This window comes from Lasiosphaeria miniovina, assembly GCF_030549165.1.
Source record: "Lasiosphaeria miniovina strain SMH2392-1A chromosome Unknown B0T26scaffold_5, whole genome shotgun sequence".
Classification (NCBI taxonomy): Eukaryota; Fungi; Ascomycota; class Sordariomycetes; order Sordariales; family Lasiosphaeriaceae; genus Lasiosphaeria; species Lasiosphaeria miniovina.
This window is the reverse complement of record NW_026848224.1, coordinates 1,104,229-1,121,951: the sequence shown is the minus strand read 5'-3', so window position 1 is coordinate 1,121,951 and position 17,723 is coordinate 1,104,229. Positions and strand designations below refer to the sequence as shown.

Below are 17,723 nucleotides of genomic sequence, written 5' to 3'. Positions count from 1 at the left end.
CGAGGAATCCGGCAGGGAAGACACGGGCGGCGGCAGCAGCGGCCTAGGCAGCTGGCCCCCAGCAACCGGACTCAGATCCATGGCAGCAGCGCTGGAGGCGGAGGCGGACGGGCTAGGAGACGAGCGCTTGGAGCTGGAGCTGGCACCATAAAATGTATTCATGCTGGGACGTTTTACACCGGCGACATTCGCCACCGCGGCGGCACTGCTGCCGACAGGCGAAGGGGAGGGCTGCTGGGCCTGGGTCTGGGAGGACGAAGAGGCCTTGCCCAGTTCTTTGCATTCAAGGCAGTTCCTAATTACATCCGAGACCGTCTCCTTGATGCGGCTCCAGTGATAGCGCTCGGCAATTGTTGCCGTGGTCTTGTTGATGCCCGCGTGCGCCTGGTTGTGCACAGTCCTGGCAATGTCATACTGACGCTGCGGGTCTGAGATGACCTCCTTGTCCTTGAGCATCAGGATGTCGCCGTCCAGCAACTTGTAATGGGTCGCGGCGCTACGCAGCCTGCTTTTCTCGGCGCGGTCAGCCCCGTTCGGATAGCGGCCGTACTTGAGGTAGAACTTGATCTTGTCGAAACGCTCTTCACTCACAAGTTCCTCGCTGCCGGCGCCACCCGCCGCTTCGCCCAGGTCTCGCCCGTAGATGATGGCATCGACGAGCCGGTCCGGGTAACTCTTGAGATTGCCGGCGCCCTTGACGCGCCCGATGCGCTTGAAGCCTAGGGCGTCCCAGATCTTGCACGAGGCCACGTTGGTCTCGTAGACCAGGTTGAAGACCGAGTACGTGTACCCCAGCTTGGGTGCCCACTCTAGGTAGGTCTCGCCCATCAGCCGGCCCACACCGCGGTTGCGGGAGGCGTCGGTGACGATGAAGCCGGCGTTGCACACGTGGCTGCTGCGGCCGGGGTAGTTGGGTTTGATATAAAAGGTGCCTAGACACTCCTTGGACCAGTCCTTGCCGTCCTCAACGTCGTCGGCCGTCTCGATGCTGCCAAGCAGCATGATGCCGGCAAAGTTCTGGAACCAGTAAGAAGCGAACTTGTCAAAGGGCATGGGGTCCATCATGGGATACGTGTCCCCGCCCTCAATCTCCTTGTTGAACTGGTCATTGAGATAGCGCAACAAGGACTCGGGCACCTGGTGGCGGGACGCAAAGGGGACGACCGTGGCCACCGTCTGCCGGTCCCGCAACGTTACACGGCGGGGGAGGATGGTGGGCGGCAGAGACGGGTGGGCAGGGTCCGGATAGGGTGCGTCTCCCGAGACACGGTAGATGGTGGCGGCTGCCGGATCATCCAGCATGGCCGGCATCCTGTCTTGGCGGCCGAGCGCCACGCAGATCGGTCGCACAGGCCGGCCAAACAAGAAAAAGGGGTCAACCAGCCCCTGGGAGACCCAAAACCGCCTCCTGCACGATGTACGATGTGCATTAGCTTCCGGAATCCGATCGTCATGATTCAGCAAGAGCCCGGAGGCGCTCTTCAACTGGACAGGGGTAGCAGGTGGTTTGCAGGGGCGACGCAGCAGCAGCTACACTTAACCAAACAGCACTGTACGGACGGAATATTGCATTTACATACCAACAACAATGCGCTGCGGCTGCTGGAACGGCCGCTGCACGCAAACCGAGGTGTCCGTCAAAGTGTCCCTGGCCCGGCCTTGCCCGGGTCGCTCGCGCGTGCGGGCAGCTCCGAACCGTCCCTGCTCGCTCGCACACTGACACCCGATAGGCGAGCGACGGCGCCGACACCCAATCACAAGAATGCTTGGTGTGGCGTGACGGGCACGTCTGGGCAGGCAGGCAGGTATGTGCAAGGTGGCGTGACGCTGTGCTGAAATGTTCGTGGTGATGATTTGTTCCGGTGAGGGGAAATTCGCAGGCGAAGTTTTGGGGCCGCTGGCAGCCCGGTACCGGCCCCGACTGGATAAAGTGGGGCAAGGTATTCCGTAGGGTCTGCACTTGCCACTCCGTATGATTACCTACCGTTTTGCACGGTGCGCTGCCTCAACCTCAACCTCTAACGACGTTGAGAGAACTCGAGAGGAGGCAAATAAACTTGAACTTTTCAAGAATGTACCTCTTAACTAGTGCCTTCCTTACCTTTCTACCTTTCCTACCTACGTTCTCGGTACGGATAGACACGTTTACACAACCTGGTACTAAAATCTCTATAGCTGGGGAAAGAAATGGCGACGTACACGAGTGAACCAATCAGAACATCAGCCTGGGCTCTAACGAGGCTGGCGAGTTGTCTGAAGCTTTATGTAGAGATGTCGGACGCTATAGTTAGCTATCTCCTTTGCCATTGTAACGCAAACTCGCAATGGCGGGCGACCACCAGCTCCGGCTGCTCGCCCTCGATGGCGGCGGCGTGCGTGGTCTGTCATCGCTCATGATATTGCAGCAGCTCATGGCCAGAGTCGGCCCCGAGTCCAAGCCGTGCGACTATTTCGATAGGTCGGCGGCACCAGCACCGGCGGCCTCATCGCAATTATGCTGGGCCGTCTTCGGATGACCGTCGACGAGTGTATTAACGCCTACACGACGCTGTCGGATCGCGTTTTCGAAAAGAAACACCACCGGTTCAACATCAAAGGCAATCTGCAGGGCAGGTTTGACGCGGCCGAACTTGAACGAGCTGTCAAAAGAATCCTGGTTGAGCGCGGCTTGGACGAAGAGACCTTACTCCTCGAAGACTCGCCCGAAGCTCCCTGCAAAGTGTTTGTCTGCGCGACAAGCAAGGAGACCAAAGACACTGTCTGCCTGACGAGCTATCTGTCCCCGCGTGGGCGCAGACATCTCTTGGAGTCGACGACCATATGGCAGGCCTGCCGCGCGACCTCGGCCGCCACGTCCTTCTTCGACCCCATCGCCATCGGACCTTTTGGCGAAGAGTTTGTCGACGGCGCTCGGGGCAAACAATCCGGTCTTCGCTCTCTGGTCTGAGGCCCAAGATTTGTGGGGCGATCAGCTGCTGCTGCGGGGTGGCAGCAGTGGGCCTGGGCTGAGGTGCCTAGTGTCAATTGGCATCCCGTGCGCGACGACGTGCTGGGCATCACGTCCACCCTCAAAGAGCTCGCAACCGAGACGGAAAAGACAGCCCAGAAGTTCCAGCGCGATAAACGGAGCCTGGACCGCGAGGGCCACTACTACCGCTTCAATGTCGACTGCGGGCTCGAGGATGTCCGGCTGCAAGAGTCAGCCAAGAAGAAGGAGATTGCGGCAGCAACCACTAGCTATGTCGCTTCCCAGGCCGTGTTCCAGCAGATGACAGCATGCGCAAACAGCTTGGCAGCGAGAGAATGTCAGCGTTCCCGTTTCCATCTGATTCGTTGGGGAGCTTCAATCTCTTTGGTCTTTGGTCTTTGGGCTCTTGCTAACGCGCAGTGGATCTAGACTACGGCGAATACAAAACCCCGTTCAGTTTGCAGGGCGTCCCCGTATCGAAGCAGTTCGTTCCCAGACCCCTCGACACGGCCGAGATTGAGCAGAGCCTCCTTCCACGACCCGGCACGCGACATACGGGGCGACGGATATTTGTTTTGCACGGTCTCGGTGGCATCGGCAAGACGCAGCTGGCTGTCGACTTTGCTCGACGCCACCAAGCCGTGTTCAGCTCCGTGTTCTGGCTGGACGGGAGGTCTGAGGACCGGCTCCGACAAAGTATTGCTGGTTGTGCGGGCAGGATCCCCAGCCACCAGCTCTCAACCGGAAACAAATATCCAGTTGCCAGGGGTGGGACCGATCTCGATGATGCGGTGACGTACGTCTTGGAATGGCTTGCCCGGCCAGACAATACCGACTGGTTATTGTGTTTCGACAACGTCGACCTCGACTTTGAACGAGGCGGCGTAGCCGGCGCTTATGACATTCAACGCTATCTTCCCGGCGATCATGGGTCGGTGCTTGTCACCACCCGACTGTTGAAGCTGGCACAGCTCGGCGACTCGAAGCGTTTGACAAAGGTCGACCAGGACCAAGCCAAGGCTATTTTTACATCTTGGTACGGCCAGCAGCTAGGTAAGACATCCGCCTAGTAGATAACCAAAACCGGGAGCTGACGTCCCATGTCCAGTCATCACTAAAAGCAGCACCGAGCTCCTCGAGTTGCTGGATGGCCTGCCGCTTGCTCTAGCACAGGCTGCTTCGTATCTCCGCGAAACCGGGCTCGGGACTTCGTCATACCTCCGGCTCTACAAGCAACAGTGGGACCACCTGATGAGCGCCGATGCCGAGCCTGTCCTACCCCAGACAGTTGACGGGCAGCACAATGTAGGGACAACCTGGACCATCTCGTTCAAGGCAATCGAAGCCAGGAACCAGAAGGCCACCAACCTGCTCCGCCTCTGGGCCTTCATTGGCAACAAAGACCTCCGGCACGATCTTTTGCAACTCGGGGTCAATGGAAATGAGGATGCGCCAGCTACGTGGCCCGCGTGGCTCAACGATCTGGCTTGTAACGAGGTCATGTTATTGGAAGCAGTTCGACTTCTTCTCCGTTATTCAATGATTGAGACCCAGGAATCCATGCCAGGCAGCTACGCTATGCACCCGGTAGCACACAGATGAGCATCGCACACTCAACATCCAGCAGAGAAAAGAGAGTTTCTTTGGCTAGCGGTCGGAGTAGTTGGGTTCTCTTTACCTCGACCCCATCATTTTAACGATACACGTAATTTGCCACTCGAGCGACGCCTTCTACCGCATGCGGAAAGATGTTCATGGTGGATCCAAGAGGGTCTTAGAGCTAGGTGGAACTACGAAGATACTCTATCCACACTGAGCTTGCGCCCAATAGCTTCACTGGCGATGCTTCTTCAAAGACAAGACAAGCTGAAAGAGGCTGCGGCTATATATCAGCTGACGCACAAGGGCTTTGAGAAGACATTTAGACCGAATGATCTTCAGACCTTACAGACCGTTATTGAGCTGGGGGACATCTATCAAAGACTGGCCCTGCTAAGGGACTCCGAAACGGTCCTGCGGCGAGCCACAGAAGATCCTGGAAATGAACTCGGACCAAATCAAAAGGATACCACTCATGGAGAACACGCCCTAACCCTCGTACATCAAAGCCGCGGCCTGTTTCGAGAAGTGGAAACGCGAACCAAGCGGATGATAGAATCCAACCTGAAGTCTCTTACAGCAGACCATGCGACGACTTTACACACAATTCGTTTCCTAGGCATGTTTTATAGTCGACGTGGGTGGTTATTTAAGGCTGAAATTATGCTCAAGAGTTCTTTGGGAGATTACGAAAGGGTCTTCGGGCCTGACCATCCGCAGACCATCCTTACGGTTTTCTGGCTCGGGTGTGCCAAACTAGACCTAATGCAACCCAAGGAAGAGGAGATGTTGTTTCTACGAGCGTTAAAGAGTAAGGAGAATGATCCTGGAACGCCAGGCTTTCTCGAATTTGGTGAGATCTACTACCAACTCGGCAGGACCTATTTTAGCCAGTGCCTTTGGAAGGACGCTGCATCGAATTTTGAGAGAGCCCTCCGAGCTTTCGAGAAAGAACTTGGAGCCGATTCCATATCGGTTTGCCACACGGCTTACCAGCTCGGTAGGGCCTTCAACTGCCAGCATCTCTGGAAGGAAGCCGAGTCGGCCTTGGAAAGGGCGCTGAGGGGCTATGAGAAAGAGATGGGGCCGGGTCACACTTGGACTCTGTATTCGCTTGTAATGTTGGGTACCATCTACAGGGAGCAGAACTGGATTGAACAGGCCGAGGCCATGTACGAGCGTGCGGTATCTAGCTTTCAGACTCATTTTGGACCGTCTCACCCCGGGACGCGAGGCCATAGACGGTCTGGCCATGGTGACACCCCTTCCTGCTGCCAGCGAGGACGGATTATGACGTTTAGATAGGTTTTAAATATATCTCCATGTATACACCATTCCGTAAACAGTTCCCTTGCACTACTTACAGAAAGCAATGCAAGGTCCCTCCCTACCTGTGACTTCTGCGATCGACTTTAAGGGTACGAGACGAGGTTTACAACGTATTTATAATTCTCAAATAAATATTTCAAGGACTGAAGCGAAGAGAACCTTGAAAGTCGCGAGCTGGGTCCCTTGTCAAGTGGCTGCGGTAAAACTATTTACTGTGGAATGGTGTAGTAAAATCGGTGGACATCGCGGCAGTCCCCAAGTGATGCGTTCCTGGTCGGTTCATAACCCCCACATCTCCGACGTCGACTCTAGGTGCGAATTCCACAGATAGATTTTTTCACCAAAGTGAAATGGCTTATACCTGTAACCACGCACACACTAAAATTAACTTGTCCCTATGCCTAGTAGAATGGGTGGACATTACTGCAGTCCTCAAGTGATACGTTCCTAGTCGGCTCACAGCCTCCCGTAGCTCCGAAGCTGTGCAACATTCACTTACCAAGGTAAGGTAGGTTGTCACGACCAGCCGTCTGGCCCCAATCAAACATCCACGCGAGCACAGGTGAATTTATCTTACAAATAACTAACATACGAATACACTGTGTCTTAGCGCCGCCTGGAAGCCCTGGGTGGGCCTCGCCGCCCTTGGGGGCCGCCTGTGTTGCCGTTCTTGAACGCCTCGGCGAACTTCTGCTCGGTGTTGAAGTCCTCCCTCGTCGCCTGTTCGGCGGCCGGGCCCGATTGCATCTGCGGCCGCGCGGCCTCGATCTCGGCCTTCTCCTTCTCATCCAGGTAGATCTTGCGGTCGATGAACCGCTGGTCCTCGTCGGGCGTCTCCCACGTCACGATGCCCTCAACCGCCGCCTCGCGCCGCCGCTTCTGCCCGCGCTGGCCTGCTCGCCCAAGAACGGCTGCGATGAGGCTCACGGCCCGCAAGCTGTTGGGGGAATGTCAGTGAATGTTGCTGCAAAAAGAAGTGAAAAGGAAATAGGATTGTATAGCATTTGCTCACCTGTCGTCGTTGGCCGGGATCTGGTACGTGACGCACGTGGGGTCGGCATCGGTGTCGATGATGCCGATGGTGGGCACGCTGGCGAGGCCGCACTCGTAGAGCAGGGTGTAGTTCTCGAGGGGGTTGAGGCAGACGACGAGGTCAGGAACAAGAGGGCGGCGGTCCTGCAGGTGCTCGACGAAGCCGTTGAGAGGCTCGTCCTGGTGGTTGACCATGAGCAGCGGGGCCGAGGCGAGGATCTGGTCGCGGTTGGTGATGGTGCCCGGCGTCCACTTCTCGAACAGGTGGCAGGCGCCGGCCAGCTCGGCCGCACGCACCACGGCGGGCATGTGGCCGCGGCGCGTGCCGACGAACAGGATCAGGCCGCCGCGGTACGCCACCTCCTCGACGACGCGCGCGGCGCGCCGTAGGTGCGACGCGATGCTCTCGAGGCTGATGATGTGGATGCCGGCGCGCACGCCGTAGATGTAGCGCGAGTTGGCCGGATTCCACGACGACGTGTTGTGGCCCATGTGCGCCTGCGACGCCATGAGCATCTCGAGCGACGCGTCGTCGGGCGGGTTCTTGAGCGACTCGTCGGGCACGTAGGCGTCCAGCACGATCTCGGAGCCGAGCGACTTGGTGCGCTTCTCGAGGTGTCTCAGTTCCCTAAACTCGCCGGGCATGTTCTTGAACTGCAGCTCGCGGATCCGCTTAGCCTCCTTCAGCGCCTCGGCCTCGTCCAAGGACTGCTGAGTCACCGCCGTCGAGCTCGTAGAAGTGGTCACCGGGGCCGGGGTCGGGGCCGGGGCCGGGGCAAACGCCGTTGCCATGTCTGTCGGCTGGGTCGAGAAGAGTCGTAGCCATGGTCGAGACACGGGCGAGGCTAACGCCCGCCGGCCTGGATTGGGTTCCAATTAGCAGGATGTAGGCAGCAGCAGTCAATTGTTGGCTACTTGCCGTGCCGGATGGCCAGATTCCGTATTATCATAGCAGGTATTATTTCGCTGCGAAGCTCGCTGGTCGCTAGGAAGAGGACGTTGTCACCAGCAGCAACTTTTCTCAAGGTTCACGTCCCTGACATGGTCCGTGCGGCTAGCCCAAATTGCATGGGCGGCATTATTTTGTAGCCGCTAACTTACAGGGGCCCCGGCTTATTACAGGCGACCTGTATCGTTCGGCACCTCACTCGGTACCAGCTTTACTAAAACATTAACGATACCAAATACAATACATCACAAGTATAAATCACCATATAAATCACCATACTACATGAGAGATCGAAGCAAAATGCCAAACAAGCCGCTTACAGAACAAGGCCACTGCGTATTAATATCTATGGGTAGAGAGATGATGCCAAAGGTCGTAAAGTTCTGATACAAGAAAAATCTACTACAACAGAGCAGACAGACAGACTCCTGCCGCTTGGCCTCTCAAAAGCGCGCATTTCTATGCCATGATGGCCCCCCCCCCAAGCGGCAATTCCAAACCGAGCGCTCCTTCGTACGTGATATTAAGATCCATCTCCTTGGCTATATGTATCGCCATCCAGCACCCCTCCTCCTCCCAAAACTTGCTCGCCATCTACCTGCTCGACAGCCTCGAGATGGAAAACACGCCAGCAATCACTATTGCTAGCGTGACAATTGCACCTGGAAGCAGCAGCTCGTTGGGCACGCCGGCAATGACCTGGTCTGGCTGGTGCGGCGCCGTGCGCGTGCGTGTCTGCCGGCCACGGGGCGCAGGAGACTCGTCGTCCTCTTCCTCGGCATCGCCGTCTTCGTCCTCGTCGTCACCAATAACCTTGCGGCGCTCGCGGATGACCGACGATGCAGGCGGCGTGGGCAGCACGATCGGCTCGGGCGGCGCAACGTAGATCGGCGGGACCACAGCGGGAACAGGAGGCTCTTTGGGGTCGTGGACGAAGAGATCGACCTTATCGCGGTGGCCGTGGCGAGCGAGCAGGATCGCTTCCAGCAGGTCCTGGTCCGTCGTGATGGACACGGAGTCGCCTTCGTCGTCGAGGTAGCTGAGCGCATAGCCGCCAGACAGCTTGCCGTCCTCAACGACGGGCGTGCCGCCGATCGCATCCACCTCGGAGCCGAGCTTAGCGGTCACGCTGCCGACGAACTCGGCCATGCCGTGCGTAGCGGTAACCTGCATCCGATGGACGCGGCCGCTAGGGGCCTTGAACTTGAATGTGAAGGGCAGCTCGCCGGGCGGCAGCTCCGGCGTGATGCCGAGGGCGCTGTGCGGGGGCGAGTCAACGCCGGCGTGGCTGGCAGAGTCGCCGGGCGCGACGCTGTCGGTAATGCGCTCGCGCGACATGTCGGGCGACATGAGTGACCGCGGGCCGGGGTTCGTATGTTGGTGCGAGCCATCGCCAGAGACCATGGACTCGGTCTCGTGGTCCAGAGAGAGCCAGAACTTATTCCAGGCCGGCCCTTCGCTGTCGCTGCCGCCCATGGTGTTGATCTGCTCAAGAGTGGCATATGTAAGCTTCAGCACGTCGACCATGCCGACAATCTCGCCTCCCTCGTTCATGACGGGCAGGTTGAGGTAGTGACCATCTGCCGACATCTGTCAGTCATGTGCTTTCCTAAAACCGGGGAAAGGGCTGTGCTTACCGTGCATCTTCCGAAGCGCAGCCTGGATGCTCATGTCTATGGGCGCAAAGTCGGGATGGGGAGTCATGACCCGAACAACGCTGCAGGTGGCCGGGTCGAGCCCAGGCGCAATGACACGGAGAACGACGTCCTTGCTGGTGAAGATACCCGTAATAGATCCCTGATCCTGAACCAAGACTGCCGTGGTGTGATTCTCCTTCATCATGTGGGCCGCCTCCTTCACCGACGTCCGCACGCTGACAGTCGTCGGGGGCATGCCGTTCAACACCGACTCGAGCGTCGGTCCCGACATCTTGGAGCGCAGAGCCTCGACGTACTGGATAATCTGCTGGGGCTGGCTGGTACCGAGCTCCGACTGCACGCCCTCGAGTGCATCGTACAGCCTTCTAGACGACGCGTAGGCGCGCTCCAGCTTCTCCATGGCGTCGTAGAAGCACTTTGTGATGTCCAGAATACCCGAGATGTCCTGGTTCTCGTCCATGACGGGCAGATGGCGGAAGCCCTTGCGCACCATCAGATCCAGGGCGTCGGTGGCGCTCGTGTCGGTTCTAGCACATAGCGGGTTCTTCGTCATGATTTCGGCGATGGTGACGCTGTTCGCCTTGAGCCCCGCCCCGACAACGCGGAAGGCCAGATCCTTGGCGGTGAAAATTCCCGCAATCCTGTCATCGTCGTCGGTGACCAGCACGCAGTCTTCGCGTTTTGCGGCCATGAGCTGGGCGGCCTCGGCGACCGTGGTCGCGGGCTTTATCTGGAGGGCAGGGCTCGGCTTCAGGGCCAAGACGGTGCCAGGAGGGGCTTTGCGAGAGTGTCGGGCACGGCTCGTCAAGTGCTTCTTCTTGGAGAGATCGTTCTCCATTTTCCGACGGATTGCCTAGCAGTGCACAGTTAGTCCATGCTGTCTTCAATTCGGGACATCTCGCCGATAACGTAGAATCCCATGTTGGACCGACGGCTCCCCGATGCACAAAACAGAGGCCGCGATAAGGGGCCGGGTTCGGGGCAGAACGAGTGTCCATCCACAAGCAACGCACCTCATCTCTCTTGGTCTGTTTTTGCCTGCTGGCGCTGAGCGACGACGCGGCGGCGGCGCCCGCATCGCTGGCGGCTGACGTATGGGTAGTCTCGAGAACCGGTCTGGGGATTGCCGAGGCAGACGGGCTGTTGGTGAAGGGGATGGCGCCGCGGCCCTGGCCACGACCAGGCGTGCCTCGCACGGTTCCTGGATTAGCCGACATTCTTGGGTGCTGCGTTCGGAATCAGATGCAGATTGCGAGAATCGTGAGTTGGGTTGAACGAGACTTTATTGCAACGACGTCCGTCCCTGTGCAGTCGGCAGGTTTTGTTGGATAAGGTCGTGCTGAATTGGAGGCAGATGCAAAGTCTCTGTCCAATGAACAGATCAGATGATCGCTTCGGCCGCACGAGGGAAAAACATGCGTGGAAATTTGACAATCGTTGGCTCGGCGATGCACGGACCTTTGATGGTTTGGCAGCTGTCTGCCGGTCACGACCCCGCCAAGCTGCGAAAAGCTGGGGCGCTTTTGGGGGGGGAGAAAAGTCGGAGCTGCCCCGCGTCTTTCGCCCGCCTTTCACACCTCTGCAGCCGTGAGCAAGGCTCTGGGTTACAAGTGTCGTCTTGGCTCGACTTTGAGGAGCCTCTCGTCTACGTGCTTCTCCTGATTTATCGCGCCCCATTGACGCGGGCCCTAATCTCTGTTCGGTGCCATTTTAGCAGTGGACCAACGCTCACGCCAAATTCGCGATGCAATGCTGCGTGTTTTGAGATTCATGACATGCCCATATCAAAGTGCAGGCACGATATCTGCAAGCAGCCAGCGGCGCTGCAGACCACAAGAATCCTGACGAGCATCATTACAAGGAAGGCGTGGTCACCCTCCAGACGAAGCCCGTACAGCTATAAAATTGCCGCATGCTACTAGCCATCGACCCCTCGTGCAACCAGACGAATAGCTACCAGTGATTTGTTGTGCGCGGCTTCTGGTAGCATGCAAACCCGATAAGACGGAAACTATTTCGCCTATGCACCAATTCGGTCGACGAAGTATCTGCGCTGAAATATCCAAGGTAACACAGCGTGCGTGAGCCATCAGTGGATTTGGGGCGATTTTAAATGTCTGCTGGACTTGTATGTACAACTGTTCCAACACGCCCCATAGCTCTCGCCCCTTTTTCTCATCCTCGTTCTAACGGTTCTTCGTGAATCTTCCCCCTCCGATGTGAAAACATCAGAAACAACGTGAAGCTTCGAATGTGGAAGACAATTACACAACGTAGGAGATACATGGCAATGGCGAATGCGGGGTTCAAACATGCTAGCAATCTTGGATACCTAGACACTTAGACAATGCTATTTCCAAGAGTCAGATGGTCCCTTTTTGCTCCGACGAAGTTCGAGACCTTCCATGCCAGCCACGTGCTAGCCTGTCCTCGGGCACAAAAACAGCCACCTTTGTGCCCTTGCATAAACCCCACTTGGCCTCCACCCCACACATGCCAGACATCGGATCGAGCCGATCCCGGCCAATGAGAGCATGAACGTTGACGGATGGCGTCTGGATTGGGCCTCAGTTGGCCGCTTTAGTCACCAATCACGTTTCACGCTCCATATTGCAATTATCCCTTGACACTGAGGGAACGAACCCCCCGGCGCGACGTCACCTGCCGATCGACTTCCAAGAATTCCAAGGCATCGACTTCCTTCTTCTACATCGTACTTGCGTCGCAAAGCCCGAGAACGACCGGCGGAAGAAACCCAACCTGAAGGAAGAACGGACAGCTTTGCAGCATACCTTCCGGCAAGAAACCGACCATCATTTGACCACCCGACGAGCCTAGGCCGCGGCGAAGGGGCGCACCTGAAGCCGCTATTGCACGCGAATACGCAATACCAACGCATCTGCGCATCGAACTCCAGCGCAAGCTTTTTTGGGTCTTCCCTTTATTACGCAGCATCCGCACTCGATCTTTTTCTTTTTGGATTTCGAGCTTTGGGACTAAGGGGAAGAGCCAAATTTATTAGCGCCTCTGGCACTCTTTCTGCAGCGATCCGGAAACTGCCTAGCAGCCCAGGCAAGTCCGTAGCGCGGGAGTGAGAGATACAACTTGGCGAGGACAACCACAAAGCCCCGGGCAGCGGGTTTTTTCCCATTCTCCTTCAATTCGACGGTCCCCGAAGAGCAAATCTTCTCCCAGTCTCGCTGCAATGGCGCCACTCCTGCAGTCACAACGAGACTTGGCATTCGCGCCGTCGTCCCAGTCGCCGCCGCCAAGCTCTCGGCGCGCAGTAGTGGCGCGGGCAGCAAGCATGCTTCGGACTCTCCTCGCTGCGCGCGACGACGAATGCCACCCGGTAGATGGCGGGAACCCCTGCGAGAAATCCGCCTCGGCGTCGCAAGGAACTACTTGGGCGATTGTCGGCACTGTGGTGTAAGTTTAATGTGCCCGCCACACTCTGTCCAACAAGCACGAGACTCCCCAGTCCGATGCATGCATGGGCCGAGTCCAGCTTATGCGCCTTGCTAACCGATCGGGGCATGGCAGCGGCGTTTTTGTCGTATCCACCCTCTCCGTGTTGCTGTTTCTCCATCTAAGGCGGAAGAAGCGCGACGCGAAGGAGGACAGCCAAGACCGCTTCCGCATGGAAGATTACGGCGTGGAGGTTGCGCCATCCTCGCGATCCAAGGCTCGCGCCGATCCACCGAAGCGGTCGCTCGACGAGTCGACTAGAACCGATGGAAGAACACCGACGAAGCCCACAGCAGCTGCGCCAAGGGGGTATCTGAACCCCTTCGTAGCCGATACCGACGACACGGCCTCGTATCAGTCGTCAGAGGGGCCGAATCACTCGGGTGGCCTTGCTCCCCAGCGGCCGATGACTGGCGAGTCCTCGCCGACCAGGCCGAATACTTGACACAAACCGCCAAGAGCCCGTACTAGACCGGGAGAAGTTGTGCTCACGGGGACGGAACAAAAAAGACTATGAATACTTGGATGTACGATGACCAGGATAGATGGGTGGCCGGGCTGTTTTTAAGGGCGGAGTTAATGGGTGCTATGCTAATCATGGCTGCCCACGGGGATAGGGAACATTGACTATGTCGGGCACTAATTAGGTCCATTGATGAATGCATACGAGGTGCGTCAAACGCACGGCATTAGGGGCACCTATCGCAGCCGGCAGTTAAATATTGTATATGATTTGATTCCAGTTATTATTCATTTGTCGTGCCGGTAATTCTTGCGGTAACGGTTTATGCCAGAACTCTGAACGGAGCGAAAATATAGTCGAAAACATGTAATCGGATTTCCGGACAGCTACTGCATACAGCGGCCGAGAAAGGAAAGACTCTCACAACCACTTCGCTTCTTACATAAGACCATGAATATTCACAAGACACCTGAGCCGAGCTCATGACCAGAAGTGACGCCGGCTTAGGTTTCGACTACCTCAGGTATAGGCGAGTCCTATACTCTGAACAACGGCTGAGCAACATAGCCTCCCCGGTATTTGCTCATGGGTAGAACTCTGTCTAATTAAAGAACCGAGGATCACGAGACTCCAATTTTTTTTTTTTCGCGGAACAGGAAGAAAGGACAACAGTCTGCCACATACATGGGCCTGGGCAAGTTTACTCGAAGTTAGAGCTCGACCATTCGTCGCTAAGCGGGCTCAACAACAAATACAATAAAATGCCGGGGCGATGGCGGCGAGACGTATAGGTTTAGCAATGACATGTATCCAATGGTGCCGGTGAGCAAGGGGCTTGGGAATACCAGACCGAGAAGTAATCAGGGCGGCAACATAACCGACGCAGAGTTACAGCTAACCATCGTAGCCTATTACGTGGCGGTAGATTTGCCGGGGAGAGCTGAAAGCTCTGCGCAGCCCCCTAATTAATATACCGCCCCTGCGGTAGACCACGAAACCCCGGTTGCACAGCCCTGCTGGGGGAGACGAGGCCAAGGATTCGGGGCGTAAGCAATCTGGCAAAATGGAACAGTAATTTTCCAACTGGGACCAAGACTACACTGTTGGAGTGCCGGTCGTTGATACAGGTTTACCTGTGATGGGATTGAAATTAGGATGCATCGGTTCTAGGCGTAAGCAATATATCCCCGCCATTTATATGCGTACTGTGCGAGGGCACGTAGGGAATGTATGTGTGTATATTGCTTTCTATGGAAGCTAAGCTATCTACGCGTGGGCGGAGAATCTATGTGCGGGGGATAGGCTGGATCTGCAGGGGCCAACCAGTGCCCCGGGCTAGGCCTGGGCCTAGCACACGTACAACGTTCCACGGCGGGGGATCTTTACCCTGTTGCTGCGTCGAAGTATTCATCTTTGAATAGACGAGACTAATGAATTATTAGAGTCAACGTTGTCGAGTATTGAAATGCAATTTATCGGTAATTAATCGCGAAAGGAGAAGCTTCGACTTAGCCCTAACAGCAAGGCTCAAGGCCATAAGGATATTTGCCATCGGGGTGTCTTTTGGCCGCGTAGCAGAAGAAATCTTGATCATGTCCTAGACCGCTGAGCGAGTCTGAAGTCTGGTTAGATTTTAGTATAAATATGTGACATACTTCCCTGTGTTCTCGTGGTCCCCTTGTCATGCAAAGAGCAAGCAACAGCCTCTCCTCTCTTACCATCCACACCAGCCCCAAACAGCAAAAACACCACCAAACAAACTCAAAGTTTAACTCAAACTCCTCGCGGTGCCAATCAGCATGAAACTCGCTACCTTCACCCTCGGCCTTGCCGCCGCCGCCACTGCGGCCCGCGCGGCCCCAGCACCTAACGACATCGGCGTGGTCCGGGCCCTCTCAGGCAGGGCCGCTGCCGCCGACAACTGCTTCGACAAAAGCGACTGCGGCATGGGCTGGAGCGGCAAGTGTGAGTCCTGGTGCGACGATCGCGGCTTCTCGCACATGACGCGCGACGGGTGTGGATGGAACCCGCTCAAGAAGGCGTGCTGCTGCATCGTTCCGTGATGGGGCGGATGAGTTAAACTAATGTTACGGGGTGGGGAGGGGGGAACTGCCGCGACGTAAGTGGCCGGATATCTGGGTACTTGGCTTGTGTGTTGATTGGCTAGGTTGGAGAAGGTTTTCATAATGACTGGAGATTGTATTCGTAATATCAATGATACAGGGAACGAGATATATTTTACGTGTTCTCATATGGATCATGGTAACTGTAGGTTGCTGTTTATCATGGCTTCTGCCCTCTAGACAGCGTTGATGTGGACGAACAGCTCAGGCAGGCATCAGGGCAGCTGAAATAAGCAGCCAGATTTCTCAGAAAAGCCGTTATTCGGAGTAGACTCGCAAGAAAATAGCCCTATTCTCAAATATCCCAGATCTAACTTCATCCAAATAATAACCTCCTTCGTCTCACCCTCCCTCTCCCCCTCTCACCCCTGCAAACCCACGTCCTCCGCCCGCACGCTCAAATCCGCATCTCGCCACAGCAATCCCGGCTAGCCACAACGGCGTCAACCTCTTCAGCAAGCTTCCTCAAGTCATCCAACACATCCCTGCAGCCCCGCAGCGTCCACAGCACGCCGTGGTCCTCGCGCAGCGCCTGCTCGAGCACAATCCCATCACCCCCCACAACCATGCTAGAACCACCACCCGCCCCGTAACCAAGCTTAGGGGGGCGGGAGTGGGCCGTCCAGCGGAGCAGGCGGCCGCGAGCCCAGTAGACGACCCAGCCGAGGTTGTGGCTCTGGACGCGGGCGCGCTCGGCCTCATCGAAGCGCGTCACGGCCTCGGCCTTGGTCTGCGCAACATTAGTGTGGGAATTATCGTTATCATAAGCGTTGTAGCTACCGACGATAGGGGGGTTCCTCGTCGAGGGTCATGGTCGCAGAGGTGGCCGCGGAGGCACGTCGGCTGTTGTGAAGAGTGCCGGGCTCGGGGTTGCTGCGGCTGGTGTCCCAACTACACCCGAAGCAGAACTTGTCCCAGAATCGCCTGCGGACGTCTGCGTCGACGATTTGGTGGGTCTTGTTGACGCGGCCGAGAAGGTCGATGAGGTCGTCCGCTAGAGATTTGGCGTCGTCGTCCATGCTGTCAAACGACGACCAGACGGGGCCTAATGGGTTCGAGCTCTGGGAGAGAGGTGTGCCATTGTGTGCCATGGCCATGTTGGCTGTGATCTTTGTCGGCGGTGTGGTTGGATTCGTTTCTAATGCGTTTGCTGTCGAGTCCAGGTCCAGGTCCGTTGTCGAACGGGAATGTGAAAGAAGTTGTGTGAGGTTGAGGTGGTGACTGGTGAAGAGGACACCTGGCTACTCAAGGGAGCAGACGTGATGAAATCCTCCTTCCGAACAGGTCTGTTGTATAGTCTAGGCCCTGCATCGTTATTAAATGAGGCTGTGGAAGTCATTCCAAGCGTGTAGACGAATCATTTTTCTTCCCAACGCCTCCATGGCTGCAATTATGCCACGTGTGGTTAAAAAGCAAGAACGCCATTATATTCCATCTCTTGTGGTGGTGTAGAAGACTCCTGGCTATTTAAGCAACCAGACCTAGATCTTTCTTCTGAAAGCATCCGTGGTTATATATGCTACACGTGGTTAATTAGCAAATACGCCTTATTGTTCTATCTCCTATTGTTGTCCCTCCTATTGTTGTCCCTCCTATTGTTGTTCTAGCGCTGAGCCCTTCGTTGGTAGACGTAAATCTTTCTTCCGAACGCCCTACGGCCACACATCACACGCGGTCAATAAATGAAAGAGCCCATTTTCCTGTCTCCTATTGTTCTTCTCCGCCAAGGTCATCGTCGGCAGAGGTCTCGGGTTCTAGCCTTGGGCTTGTGTATGTGTCCATTTGATTTTTCTCGTCCCATTTAAAAGGATCAAAATATTTGGCGGCGGTTAGAAGAATAACCGCCTTGATAGCCGGTACGTCGCCTTTGAGTGATTGTGGTGCCGCGGCTAGGCCGCGGAGGTCTTTCTCTAGCTCATTCTCTATCTCCCTGCCCGTGCATTGCTCCGCATAGTCCTCAAACGGGCTATGGAAGCCTCCTTCCTTCTTACGTATGCCCCAATCACAGCATAGATTTCAATTGCGTTCTGGTCAGTTAGCGCTCCAACTATATGTAGTAGTCGGATGAGGGGTACTAGGCGCACGTTGGGGTCTGCTGGGGCATCCAGTACCCCCCACGCGCTTTCTTCTCGAC

The 17,723-nt window shown here is 56.3% G+C and overlaps 7 protein-coding genes across 7 annotated transcripts; 3 read left to right on the top strand and 4 right to left on the bottom strand.

Annotated features, from left to right (window-relative positions):
* Window positions 1–252: 252 nt before the first annotated feature.
* B0T26DRAFT_607818 (His(2)-Cys(2) zinc finger-domain-containing protein) lies at window positions 253–1,311 on the bottom strand (the record flags this gene model as incomplete). Its single annotated transcript, XM_060435844.1, has 1 exon — window positions 253–1,311. A coding segment is annotated over one exon (1,059 nt), but the record flags the coding sequence as incomplete, so codon positions are not given.
* Window positions 1,312–2,324: 1,013 nt separating this feature from the next.
* Window positions 2,325–4,570, top strand: B0T26DRAFT_677113 (P-loop containing nucleoside triphosphate hydrolase protein; the record flags this gene model as incomplete). The annotated part of the gene is made up of 5 exons (XM_060440058.1): window positions 2,325–2,372; window positions 2,459–2,941; window positions 2,993–3,305; window positions 3,389–4,021; window positions 4,077–4,570. 5 exons carry the CDS (start codon window positions 2,325–2,327, stop codon window positions 4,568–4,570), a joined length of 1,971 nt encoding a protein of 656 aa, XP_060294007.1.
* Window positions 4,571–4,690: 120 nt separating this feature from the next.
* On the top strand, window positions 4,691–5,990 carry B0T26DRAFT_343615 (uncharacterized protein). The gene has a single exon (XM_060434501.1). It carries the CDS (start codon window positions 4,811–4,813, stop codon window positions 5,870–5,872), a length of 1,062 nt encoding a protein of 353 aa, XP_060294006.1. The 5' UTR covers window positions 4,691–4,810; the 3' UTR covers window positions 5,873–5,990.
* A 238-nt stretch (window positions 5,991–6,228) lies between these two features.
* Window positions 6,229–7,959, bottom strand: B0T26DRAFT_714957 (ribosomal protein S2, flavodoxin-like domain-containing protein). Its single transcript, XM_060442222.1, has 3 exons — window positions 7,848–7,959; window positions 6,909–7,788; window positions 6,229–6,833 (listed from the first exon to the last, which is right to left on the bottom strand). The coding sequence occupies exons 1-3, from the start codon at window positions 7,876–7,878 to the stop codon at window positions 6,503–6,505; spliced, it is 1,242 nt and encodes a 413-aa protein (XP_060294005.1). The 5' UTR covers window positions 7,879–7,959; the 3' UTR covers window positions 6,229–6,502.
* Window positions 7,960–8,179: 220 nt separating this feature from the next.
* On the bottom strand, window positions 8,180–10,967 carry B0T26DRAFT_856892 (uncharacterized protein). Its single transcript, XM_060447702.1, has 3 exons — window positions 10,549–10,967; window positions 9,515–10,388; window positions 8,180–9,457 (listed from the first exon to the last, which is right to left on the bottom strand). The coding sequence occupies exons 1-3, from the start codon at window positions 10,750–10,752 to the stop codon at window positions 8,472–8,474; spliced, it is 2,064 nt and encodes a 687-aa protein (XP_060294004.1). The 5' UTR covers window positions 10,753–10,967; the 3' UTR covers window positions 8,180–8,471.
* A 1,875-nt stretch (window positions 10,968–12,842) lies between these two features.
* B0T26DRAFT_650174 (uncharacterized protein) lies at window positions 12,843–13,448 on the top strand (the record flags this gene model as incomplete). Its single annotated transcript, XM_060438161.1, has 2 exons — window positions 12,843–12,964; window positions 13,079–13,448. 2 exons carry the CDS (start codon window positions 12,843–12,845, stop codon window positions 13,446–13,448), a joined length of 492 nt encoding a protein of 163 aa, XP_060294003.1.
* A 2,538-nt stretch (window positions 13,449–15,986) lies between these two features.
* B0T26DRAFT_677109 (uncharacterized protein) lies at window positions 15,987–16,686 on the bottom strand (the record flags this gene model as incomplete). Its single annotated transcript, XM_060440057.1, has 2 exons — window positions 15,987–16,319; window positions 16,522–16,686. The coding sequence occupies 2 exons, from the start codon at window positions 16,684–16,686 to the stop codon at window positions 15,987–15,989; spliced, it is 498 nt and encodes a 165-aa protein (XP_060294002.1).
* Between the last annotated feature and the right edge of the window lie 1,037 nt (window positions 16,687–17,723).

Bases quoted from the DNA above. Each gene is read 5' to 3' on its own strand.
- B0T26DRAFT_343615 (XM_060434501.1), top strand. From the start codon at position 4,811: ATGCTTCTTCAAAGACAAGACAAGCTGAAAGAGGCTGCGGCTATATAT.
- B0T26DRAFT_714957 (XM_060442222.1), bottom strand. From the start codon at position 7,878: ATGATAATACGGAATCTGGCCATCCGGCACG. The intron at 7,789-7,847 runs GCAAGTAGCCAA...AACCCAATCCAG, and splicing joins GAATCTGGCCATCCGGCACG to GCCGGCGGGCGTTAGCCTCG. The intron at 6,834-6,908 runs GTGAGCAAATGC...TTCCCCCAACAG, and splicing joins ATCCCGGCCAACGACGACAG to CTTGCGGGCCGTGAGCCTCA.
- B0T26DRAFT_856892 (XM_060447702.1), bottom strand. From the start codon at position 10,752: ATGTCGGCTAATCCAGGAACCGTGCGAGGCACGCCTGGTCGTGGCCAG. The intron at 10,389-10,548 runs GTGCGTTGCTTG...GTGCACTGCTAG, and splicing joins AACAGACCAAGAGAGATGAG to GCAATCCGTCGGAAAATGGA. The intron at 9,458-9,514 runs GTAAGCACAGCC...AGATGTCGGCAG, and splicing joins TGCGCTTCGGAAGATGCACG to ATGGTCACTACCTCAACCTG.